The following is a 12,477-nucleotide window of genomic DNA, read 5'->3' as shown; positions in this document are numbered from 1 at the left end:
AACCCGCGTCCCCTGCATCGGCAGGCGGACTCGCAACCACTGCACCACCAGCGAAGCCCCAGGTTGCTAGTTTTTATTATACTTTTAACTCACACGTCCAACTTTGTAACATATAATGTGACAAATAGGAAGACAAAGCTCCTTGGACCTGCAGTGTCCACTCAGATTTTCCTTATCCTGACTCAAGCCCTTACTCCATTAAAAAGATAAAACTTGTCCAGTTCCTATAAAACAAGGCAAAAATGAGCAGAAATCATAAGGACTTGGTTAAAGACCTGACTAGGGATCCAGATAAGATGGAGTAGCTTCTTGGGCTGGTCTTGGAATAGGACTGTGACCAACAGCTCTTAACATTTTGAGTTATTGAAGCTGCATTGGCATTCCTGAGATTTTTGCGTGCACAAACTTGGATGAATTTTTCTGATAAATAATGGATAGTCACTTTCTAAAGTTTTCTAAGTATACTTATAAATATATTTCTTTAAAAACTCGACTGGTCCCCTTGTAAGGAAATACTTTATGATTTTTAAAAGTCGTATTGGATAATGTTGTAGAGAGAAGGTTATATTTAATTTCTCTTAATATTGAAATGATAATACCTGTTGTGCTTAAAACTACAGTATGATTGAATGATTTACAGTGGAGGGCATACCAAAATACTGGTATTTTGCCTGTAGTTGTACATAACTTTGTCATTTTTATCTAGAGAATGAGAAATTTATATTTGGAGACACAGCCCTGCTGCTCTCAGAGCTTGCAAACCCGATTGATAAATGGGTTATGAGAATTTTGTTTTCAGTTTCAACAAAGTCTGTCCGTCCTCGGTGCTTAATGAGTATACTTAATTAAGCTCGTAACATCTTCGAGTCTGCCAGTCTTCACTTGCTAACTTTCCATTCCTTCTCAAACCCAGAGCACAACATATGTTTCGCCAAGCCATGCGGACATCCATCATTTGGTTCCATGTGGTTCCCGCAGCAAATAAAGAGCAGTACGAACAACTGTCCCAAAGCGAGAGGAACAATTACTATTCGAGCCGCTTCAGCCCCGACAGCCAGCATGTGGATCACAGGAGTGTGAACAGTGCAGGGCCACAGGCTCTGCCGAGGGTGCCCCGGCCGAACCCCCTGCCCGAGCACGCGGACCCTCACCCCCGACTCCTACCTCAGAGCGCACAGCCCTCGGGAAAGCCGCCCACTGCTCCGGGCCCAGCCATACACCACGTGTTCAGTCCCAGCAGTGGTTACAACACCAAAAAAGTAGGCAAGAAGCTTAACATCCAGCTTAAGAAAGGTATGACCTGCCTTCCAGTTTTTCACGGAACTTATTTTCAAAATCAACCAACTAACCCAAAGCATCCTAAGTCTTATCTCATTATTAAGAACTGATACATCTTTTTAAAAAAGCATTTACAGCTGTATATTTTTTTTAATGCTTTTCAGATTCACTTTGCTGTATAAAAATTAACACGTAGACGATCAGAGGATAGGCCTTAAACGTTACGTTTCTATGAAAAAAGTAATAGCTACGACTGCCGTAAAATTTTTGACAACGAAGGAAGTGGGTTTCAGGATGTTACCATCAAACCCTAAGCAACAGGGAGGCTCTGACTGTTTTGAGTTCCCCACTTGATGTCCACATACAGCCCCCCCTAGAGGACGTTAGAAGTCCTTCCTCCAATTCAGCCCGTCCTTTGGTGACGGGAAGGGATTGACTCCTTGGAAGCTGTTAGTGGTTCCCGGTGAAATGCTGAGAAGCAAGGCCACTGGCCCCTTGTCTCCTGCTCTTCCAGAATATTGCGTTCTTCCCTTCCTCAAGGTGACAAGGGGAATCGGAATGGGCCTTGCTAATACTTTATTACCTATGCCTTACATCAGTGTGTTTATTTAAGGATCCCCCGCCCTTAGACGGTGCATCCTTGTGTACAGGAGGCGTTCATTTCTGTGCCGGCCTCCCTGATGACTCAGATCAAGCTCCTAGGCTTGACTTTTCTCATTCCCAGTCACCGTCCCCTCCAGGCACTGAGATATACTTTTGCTATTAATCATCCCTTTTAGCTGAGCATTTTTATATATTTTTAAATCATGTCCTTCAAATTGGTGTCATTATAAAGAATATTTCTCCTTTTATGAGCTCAACCAACTCCTACAGTTAGTTGGAAATGAACCCAAGAGAGGCTGAGTGATTTCCTCAAGTCATGTGGCCACCAGCAGCAGATTCTTACTGGAACCTTTTCCGTGTCCTGACATTGAGACTGTTCTTCTTTCCATTCGGGGTAGAGTTTACAACTCTGTAAACTCTGAGATTCCTATTTCCTTTCTAAGTCATACTCTTTCGTTGAACTTTATGTGAACCACAAATGCCTTCTTTCTGGTTACTGGCTTTTTAAGCTCCAAATACTTGGTCAACCTGATCAGGAATTGACAACCTCACTCCACTTTTGAAACCTCTTACAGATATAGAATCACATCAGCTTAAACCTCTTTTAACCCTGTTGATGCATAAGTGAGAGGAATATCAGATTCTCTTTCTTCCTTTGTCTACACTCAAATGAAAGGACGTGGTTTTTAAGCAAAAGCATATCAAGAAACACAAAAAGGGCTTCCCTGGTGGCGCAGTGGTTGAGAGCCCGCCTGTTGATGCAGGGGACACGGGTTCGTGCCCTGGTCCGGGAAGATCCCACATGCTGCGGAGCGGCTAGGCCCGTGAGCCATGGCCACTGAGCCTGCGTGTCCGGAGCCTGTGCTCCGCAATGGGAGAGGCCATAACGGTGAGAGGCCTGCGTACTGCAAATAAAGAAAGAAAGAAAGAAAGAAAGAAAGAAAGTAAGAAAAACACAGAGTTGTATAAAACATAAAATTCTGCTTGGGATCTTTCAAAAAAGGAAGACTATTTTCCATTCTCATAAAGATTTTAGTTCATAAATATCTTTGCCTTTTTACTCTGATATAGGCATATTCATTGTTTAATTACAGTTTTCCATACAATTATTATATGTTAACACCTTATGATATAATATGAACTTTTTAAATGAAGTGAAATTTTATTTGCCATTAAAAGAATCACTCTTTTGAATACAGAAATCAATAGTTTTATTTTGGTAGCATTTAAAAATATATGATTATATGTTACGGAAGTTAATTTAGAAAGATTATGCTCAATCAACATAAAAATAGAAATAATAGTTTTCTTTTAAACATTTTCCAGACCTTGAGTTATATAATTGAAACAGAGCATCATAGATCTGGCCTGATTTTAACTTATTAACTATGAGAATGTATGGCAAAAGGTGGAAACTGCCTGTGCATTCTGCCAGTACTTACAAATATAAAAAAATAATGTTCACTATAAATAAAAGTGACAAAGAATGCTCATTGTCTGTGATTAGTACTAAATACAGATGTTTTAACGATTGTATGATGTTGAACAAGTTTTCATTGTAGTTAACAGGCAATGTTTTTACCAGTTATAATTGTTACATTTAACATTTTTTAATGAAGTAAATCAAAAATGTAGGGTTTGTCAGTGTTAAACTTTAAATTCAGTTCAAAGTGAACTGACGATTTGAATGACAGAAGCTCTTCATAAACTGAGGTCAAAGCTAAGTACTAAGAAAGCCTTTGTTATAATGATTCTTTGGCATAATTTTGGAACTATGTCATATAATATGTCAAAATAGAAGAGCCCCTATGTACCTGCTTCCGTAATTATGATTTCTTAATATTTATTGTCATTTTGGCATTCTCAAATACCCTGCTCTTTTGTAGAAATTAGCTTTTTAATAAAGTCAGAGGAGAAGGTCAGTGATCTATTTCAGTCAGTGCAAAATGTTTTGTTGGCTTTGCTAAATGAAAATTGATATCTATTTATCTTTCTTTGAAAGGTCATTGCCTGAACTTTTGGCGTACAGATTTAGGGGTTATTGCTGATATTTTAATAGTGTTTTGTTTCATATAACAATCAGTCCTTGTAGTTCATAGAAATTAATATTTCAAAAGGAGAATAATTTAGAATTCTTCCTTAATAAATGTTATTGCAAGTCATTAGAGTTTTATGAAAGCACAGAAACATATGGAAATGTCCCAGCAGAGTAATTAGGAAAATTTCATATAGACAATATGCCATTCAGGCCCTCACAGAAGACTTAAGAAATTAACAGCCCAGGCACATTAAAGTGATTTCAGACTTGAAGTAAATGAATGTTTTGTTTGAATTTGAGAATATTTACAGTAGGTTTTTGTTACATGTACTGTGTTTTCATCATTTCTACTTTGTTTCTTCTTTAACCCACATTTTTATTCATGTTTATTTGCCCATATTTGTTTACTTAGAGATTCATACCCTGACTTATAGTTTTTTAACGAGTGCTGCATCAAATTAATGAATTCTTCTGTAGATTTTTCACCTTTACATATCTCTTTATTCTTCCTTTATTGAGCAAGTATTTGTCCTCAGATCATTTTAATTGGAATGGAACCTAATATAGTTTTTAAAAGCTCTGGTAGAAATGAATCATTATTGGAAGCGTTATAAAAATTCTGTTGATTCATTAGAAATTTATCATTATCTTCACATTTTTTCTTGGCTTGTTCTGGCTCCCTGCATGTTGGTTTCAGTGACTTAACCCTTTTCACTGTATTGAGCTTATAAGGGTCCCTGTCGAGAAAGCTGCCAAAGAGCCTGGAATTGAAATTATACACTAGCACAGTAAAGTACAAATGCCTCATTGGTTTCAGTACCTTTAAACATCATATGGTGATCCTCAGATTTGGTAGCTATGATCTCAGATGGGTAATTTGCCTTATTTTTTTTTTGAGAAATATAAACGGTAGGATTTAGGTGAACTAGAAGAGAACTAGGCAAAGATAATATGGTTCATCCTGTCAGTTTGGGGAGGTTCTTTTATCTGTATCTAGAAACATTTCTCATTTCACTGTTTCTTTTCCATCTCCCTGGACTTGTTCTCTTCCTTTTCTTTACTGCTTACCCTTCACATCTGGATACCATTATTGCACAGTAATACTTGATACTTGAGATACTATGGGTTTTAACAGAAGGTTTTTTTTTTTGCATAGAGAAATTGTTTATTTTCATAATCAAATATTTAGACGAATTAAAAAACTTTCAGCAGGCATATTTGTATATTATTTTCATCTGACTAGGTTCCCGTTTTTTCTTAGACTAATGAATTTTGATATATATACCATTTAAACCTTCCACAATTTAGTCTATGTTGAAAAATCTTACAACTTTTAAAGTATTAAATGTGTAGGTCAGTGTGAAAGTTACAAAATATCAAGTTGAGGTAGAGAATAATAACAAATCCTTCATGTATGATATACTTGTGAAATTCAAGATATCTCATTTTGTTTACCTCTCTTTTTTTTTCTGTTATATATTCAGGTACAGAAGGTTTGGGATTCAGCATCACTTCCCGGGATGTGACAATAGGTGGCTCAGCTCCAATTTATGTGAAAAACATCCTCCCACGAGGGGCTGCCATCCAAGATGGCCGACTGAAGGCGGGAGATAGACTCATAGAGGTGAGTGGCTTCAGATGTTCCATAATTCTTGAAAAGTTCCATTTTCAAGGGTCAGAGTCTTTTTAACATTTTCATAAAATATGAAATTAAATTATATATTTTAGCAGAAGTATGCATCCTAAAACATAGTATTTCTGCTTCACTTTTACATTTCTCTGTGTTATTTGATGAGAAATGTCTTTTCATTTAGTTTACTCATAAATTTTTAGTTACTTGGACATTTGGTTTATGAGATAACATAACATTTGTCATTATGTAAGTACAGTGTCTGTTAGGTTATATTTCTGGATGACTTTAAATTTATGTCTGGCAGTATAGAAATGTTATCTCCTCTGGAATCAGAGCAGAGACAAATGAAGTAAATGAAAACAGTGTGTCTTGATGAGAAGAACAAGGAAATTTGGAAATGTCAGCGTGGAGAATGAATTGAGACATAAAAATCAAATGTCAGGAAAAAAAAGAAATAGTTTTTCAAAATTTCCTTTCTGTACCTCATGGGTTTCATTCGGTTCATTGGTCTTTGAAGCTATCTTTGACATACATAAAGATACATAATTTCTTATATATGAAGTTTGTGTGAATGTTGTGCATGTAGAAATAAAGGGGAGAAAGATGGAGAAAGAGGATACTTTGTTAGTGGTTTTTCTAGTGTTTTCTTTAGAAAACATAGTCTATATTTTTAGCGGCAGGCACTGTGTTTCATAATTATTAACTAGCATTTAAGTACTAGTGTTAAATATATTGAATGGATAAACAACAAGGTCCTCCTGTACAGCACAGAGAACTATATTCAGTATCCCATGGTAAACCATAACGGAAAAGAATATTTAAACAAAGAATGTATGTGTATGTATAACTGAATTATTTGGCTGTACAGCAGAAATTTACACAACATTGTAAATCAACTATACTTAAATTAAGAAAAAAAAACAAGTACTAATGTTAAAGTAAATTTTTATGACATTATCCTTTTTTCTTAACTTGTCGTTTCATATGTAGTTTTGAACTCTCCAGCTCCAGCTCTTATTCTAAAGATTTCTTGAAAAGTAATGGAGCAAAGGAATAGCTTCCAGATTTTTTCCTGTGTCTACATTTTGGGCCTAGATTCCTTCATTCTTCCTCTTTCCTCTTTGTCTTGTTTGCATGACACCATGTTTTAAAGGGAGAGTGATAGAGGCGCCCAGTAAAAGGGAAGATTTAAGTACAAATTGTGTTTAGGGTATTGTTTCCAGAAAGGGCCTCTTGTCCTCGGGCTGTAAGTGGGGTATGCTGGGCCCCCGTTTGTAGTTGTAGCTTGTTTCATTTAGGAAGTGTATCAGCTTATGTTTGCCTCTAAATCATAAAAAAGTCCGTCCTCTTCCTCCCCCTCTGTCCCTGCAGGGCCCCCGCCCTTCTTCCTTGCTAAAGGTAATCGCTTTATTTTTGTGTCTCCCTTTCATCATGTAATTACTTTACTTGTGACACATTACAGAGGCTTTTGCTTTTCTTTCTGAGGAATGGAAGGGTCTGCGATCTGTATCTCTTCAGAATTAGGCTTTATCTTCTGTAGCTCTCAGGCGTATTTTAAACCTACCTCTCTAGTATCCTTGGTTGTATTTCTACAATATCAGCAGTTCTGTGGGCAAAAAGTTTTTCTGAGTATCTGGATATTTGCAAGCCTATATTTAAATCAAGTATCAAGTGACTAATTTTTAAAAATTATCTAGAAAAGTTCTGCTTTCTTTGAACCTATTATTACTGACCTATTTCCTACAATCCCTTGATAGTAATGCATTGAGCTATATAAGAAGGTTTTCAGTGGGGGAAAGGTTCCAGAACATTAACACTACAGGAAAGTTTTGATATTACAATTTAAATGATATATTTAATTGCCTTAGACAAATGCTATTTCTGTCTAAAGAGAGTAATATAGAATACTTTGAAAGAGAAATTTCCTCTCTCATTTCTGTTAAATATGTAGTGCTTGCTGATCATATTCTACTTTCTACAAAAATGATGAGATTCCCCAGGAAGTGGTATTTTCAAATCTCTTTTTTTTTTTTCCTGGTAAAATTTTTTTTCTTAAAACATTGAAAAATCTTGAAGTGAAATACTGCAAGCCCTCCAAAAATATTATTTAGTAGAGATTCTTCTTCAGTGTTTGCTTTTTAGGGATTAAAAAGTTATCATCCTAATTTTCTGTAAAATTTCAGTGAAAGCTAAAATGTTTTTACCAAAATATTCTTAGTGTGTTTTTACTGTCTTCTGCAAGGGTGGCATCTTCTTATTTTGGTGTAAGGAAATCTGTGATGCACAAGGGCATCAAGATATCCCAGTTCAAAGCCAGGAAGTATTGTGTTAACTTGGCGTTGTAGATATATTTGTATCTCTGATTACTTGTTAATGCACTAGTGGCTGTGCTTTTGGTTTATTGATAAGACCTGAAGGATTGACTGCTTCCTGCCTCACTTCTAGGTAACTGGTCTGCATTTCTTTATTAGCCCCAGCAGCCTGGTGGTTATCAGATCAGGGCAGAAGGTACCACGCAATGAACCATGTTCCATGGCAGACATGATCAGTTCTAGAATGTGTGTCTCGTCTCTTGTTATCTGTTTGCCCAGTATTGCAGCTGAAAACTTTTTGTCTGTTTTAGGTAAATGGAGTTGATCTAGCAGGCAAATCCCAGGAGGAAGTTGTTTCCCTATTGAGAAGCACCAAGATGGAAGGGACCGTGAGCCTTCTGGTCTTTCGCCAAGAAGATGCCTTCCACCCAAGGGAACTGGTGTGTAAATTCAGAGCAGATGAAAGGTTTCTGATGCACATGAGGCAGGGATCTGGGCTAGTGACCTGCTGGCCAGTGTTTATTAAGAGATTTTCCAAGCAGTTTCTATATTTTATATATCTTTCAGCCTTAGCATAATACAAGCATTCCTTCCTCATATTTCTTCTGTTTTGGAAACAGATATCCACAATGTTGAGTGCAAGAGTATTTGAAAATCAGATTGCAGGGATATTTTCTAGGACAGCAAATGTTTATTACTGAACGCTTTTAGATGGACTGATTGAATACAGAGATGTCGATTATTCCATAACTGTCACTTCAAAGGCTGTTGTTGAAAGCTTGCCATCTTCTCCACTACATATGACAAATTTTCATATTTCAAGTTTTCATGGTACGTGTAGCTAAGCCAAATAAAGATGCTTGCTTACTGTTGTATGAAAAAGAGGACCTTAATTAAATACTCTTATTGAAAGTAAAAAGACCTGAGTTGCAATAAGCCCCCGGGCCATTAATTCCTAACATAGACATTATTTAGAATGACATAAATGAAATGAAAAGGCATTTGTTTGCAAACTATTTATTTCACTTTTTATACATATGTCAGTGCATCTAAATATTAGATAGGAGTATTTACATAGTATTTGTGTGAATGAAATCTGTATATTAAATTGACATAGTTCTTAATGTTTTTCTGCAAAAAGTGGTAGGTTTCATTTATGTGTAGAAATAATATAATTGGAGGAATCACCTTTATCTTTTGTTTTGATGTGGTAGGAAAATTGTTTTACTTCAAGTACAAGTGGTATTTTAAATATTTCAAAACAGATTCTAGTTGGGTCATTTTAGGACATTTGACCTGTCTTTCAGATAGCTTTTAGCTTTATCTAAACAATAATGAATCTGTATATACTAGAGTGGTTTTAGGGACGCAGTAGGTTTTAGGGACGCAGTTCCCAAATTTGTCCGATTGCCCTAATTCTCTTACGCTAATCCTTCAAGTATGGATGTGTCATGGTTAATAAAAATTTCCTTTTATTATAAAACAGATAAATTTTAGTCTTGGGAATATCCCATCTCTTGGTTACACACACACTGACAATTTACTGTGATTTCATGGAAATTTCAGATGGTGATAGGGCTGAAAACTGAACACTTGTGTTTTAAGTAGATTTTGAGAAATGATGAAAACTTCTTTATTTCTATTTAGAAATGTTTAATGCATTATTTCTCAATTTAAATTTGGTTTTCCATTTTCCCCCCACTGTTATCCAATTCTGTGCTTTAAATGCCACCTGATCCTAAATCTGGAGTTGTCTCTATTAAATTGTAAATGAGCAGTTAAAAAAAATTTAAAAAGACACGAAGCTTTAGATGCGATAAAGCTTTAGTCCTTCCTCAGTGTGTCTGAGCCTGGGTGATAGTTGGCATTATTAGGTTGCCAAAGCTTAAACACTGCTCTTACAGCCGTTCCCGAGTTAGTGCCAGCACAGACCAGCTTAAGGTTATTCAGGTTCTTCTGGTCCAATTTTGATCTTCCAGGCTTCTGTTTTCCCCTTCTGCTGCCTCCTTTTTTTTTTTTTTCTTGGTTATTTAATTTATTGCTTGTGAGCTTTTCATTAAGGAGTGAGCCAGTAGGCCGTCAGTTTATTCACGTTGCAGCTGCTATTCAAGGTTTAAAAGAAAGAAAATTCTGAAAACTTAAAGGAGTGCATTGAAAATGATCTTTCAATCCAATTAACAGAGCTCTTTTCCTCTGTTTGGGGTGTCTGTGTTTAAATTCTGTGTCTCAAACAAAATACTTTTATCAATAGGTGCCCTTTTTTTTTAATAAGTCAACCTTGTAACTATCTATTAATTAAAACTCTATAATACATGAAAAAAATCACATTTATAACCTGTGTAATATTGTAAAGTATAATGCTTGTGGTTCAGACTGTTATTATCTGGTCTAGCTATCAAATGACAATATACCTTATAATTTAGACTTAGTTGGGAAAATTAGAAAACAAAATTAGAAACAGTGCCAGGAATAGAAAAGCAATTTCGTGAGATTTGTTTTCCTCCCAATAATAAATTCATGATATACTGTGAATAAGCAAGTAAAAATTTACATCTAGAACAATTTTTTTAAACAACCCCGCCCACACACATACACACACATAAGATAATATAACCACATCAGTGAAAGTTTGCAAGACAGAGTAATATATCAGCCATAATATAATCACCCTCTATATATTTTGTAGATTTTAAGAACAAACAATTTTTCCTTGAGAGTAAAGCTTTGTGTCCCTGTGTGTTGAAGATGGCTTTGGTCAGTCTGTATTTATGTTTTTCTTCAATTCTTCTAGAATGCAGAGCCAGGCCAGATGCAGATTCCAAAAGAAACGGTAAGAGCTTTGTCTTTTGCAGGATGCAGAGATGTTGGAAAGATAAATTGAACTAACTTCTTACTAATTAATTATGAAGTTATTTGTCCTCTCTTTTTTTGGCTCATAATAGATCCTAATATACAAAGATTTATTAAATCCCAAAGTGGTCTTACCTTAAGTGACTTATTGCTACTACCCCAAATGAAGAATATTTTGTGATTATTTTTGATCAGACAGGGATAAAAAAGAGACATTAAAGACTTTCCTATTCTCCTGCATATTAAGAGGGAGCAAAATTGGTGAGCTTCGTAGTTTAACATCTGTCTGTCTATCTAGCTATCTATATATAGACTTCATGAGTTGTGAAGTGCTATAAGTGGCTACAAAAATGAAAAAAGAAAACAATTCAGGCATAGAAAAAATAGGGAGGGCTAAAAATACAATAAAAATGTATCATAAACATGAAAAATAAAATATCAGCAATTAGACTAAACATATTATCACAATAATTTATATTTAATGTTATTTATTATCAGTTATTATAGTGTATTTTAAGGGGCTAATTCTCCTAACCGAAGTAAGTTTTCACAGCTTAGATTAAAAAGCAAAAAATAGGTGTTTAGAAGATAAATCTTAATACAGGCTGAAAACAAAGGAATAAGTTGAGTACTAACAGGTGGTACTAACATAATGAAAGTAAGGATTGCCATATCAGTCTCTGAACTTATCTTCTTTTTTGTGTGGGTGCATTGCATGGGGAAAAAAGAGAGGGTGTTTTATATTGACACATGATATCATCCAGTAGAAATTCCAGCAGTCAGGATCTTTTATATATTAAACAGCACAGCACAAACACATGTCATTCCCAAACCTTTGTGAGTAAAATGAAAATTTAGCAAAACCATACCCATGGTGGGTGATGCTAATACATGTTTTTCCAAAATTTGGCATGTTAGATAGATAAAGTAAGAATATGAAGAAATTGAATAACATAATTAACACTAATAATAGCATTACATAATTTAATTTTTCTTGACACATTCATAACCAGACAACTTTGAACCTAATAAACAAACAAAATGTTATTTTCAAATATTCCATCATTACAAAAATGGATGAATAATCAGACCTCAGAGGAAAATCGGTAAACAACCTTGAGAACATTACACATTCATAAGTACAGGTTGTAGGAAATTCACAGCCTTCATTTTTTACCCATTAAATCAATAGGTCTGTGATAGTTAATCAGAATCACAATAGTATTTGTGTGTGTGTGTGTGTGTGTGTGTATGTGTGTGGTGTGATGGCGGGTATGTTGAGAGGTGAGGGGAAATTGGACAAGTTGATTCTGAAGAGTCAAGTGGGGCACAAGAATGATTTATTTTAAAAGACAATAATGATAGCAAAATGTACTTTAAAGCTAAAATACTTAAAACAGCATGATATTGTTATAGGAACAGACAAGTAGATCATTGAAACACATTGATGATGTAAGCAGTCCCGGTGTTTACGTGTGTGTGCATGTTTGTTAAAGGAGACATTTCAAAATAGCGGTAAAGAGTGGTTTGTTTAGTGTTTAGAACAATTGGCCATTCACTTTAAAAAGTTAGATTCCTTTTTCTCACCATACACCAAAATAAATCCCAGTTAATTATGAAATTAAACCTAAAAACATACCAAAAAGTATTGAGAAAATATGTGAAAAATTTCTGTTAACTTTGGAAAGTAAATGCTTGTCCCAGCATGACAAAGCCAAATGTCCTCAGAGAGTAGATTGATAGATTTGTTTATATATATTAAA

At 35.3% G+C, this 12,477-nt stretch overlaps 1 protein-coding gene across 1 annotated transcript in view; it reads left to right on the top strand.

The window, feature by feature from the left end:
* The window catches only part of PARD3 (par-3 family cell polarity regulator), a gene marked incomplete at its 5' end in the record, with an annotated part of 523,272 nt that overhangs the window by 245,748 nt on the left and 265,047 nt on the right, over positions 1 to 12,477 (top strand). The window contains 4 exons of the mRNA XM_079699052.1: positions 914 to 1,293; positions 5,404 to 5,543; positions 8,176 to 8,304; positions 10,656 to 10,694. Of these exons, the coding sequence (XP_079555178.1) occupies positions 914 to 1,293; positions 5,404 to 5,543; positions 8,176 to 8,304; positions 10,656 to 10,694 (688 nt within the window). The remainder of the gene's footprint in view (positions 1 to 913; positions 1,294 to 5,403; positions 5,544 to 8,175; positions 8,305 to 10,655; positions 10,695 to 12,477) is intronic.

This window comes from Hyperoodon ampullatus, assembly GCF_949752795.1.
Source record: "Hyperoodon ampullatus genome assembly, chromosome: 3".
In the NCBI taxonomy this organism is placed as follows: Eukaryota; Metazoa; Chordata; class Mammalia; order Artiodactyla; family Ziphiidae; genus Hyperoodon; species Hyperoodon ampullatus.
This window is presented reverse-complemented; position numbering and strand designations above follow the sequence as displayed.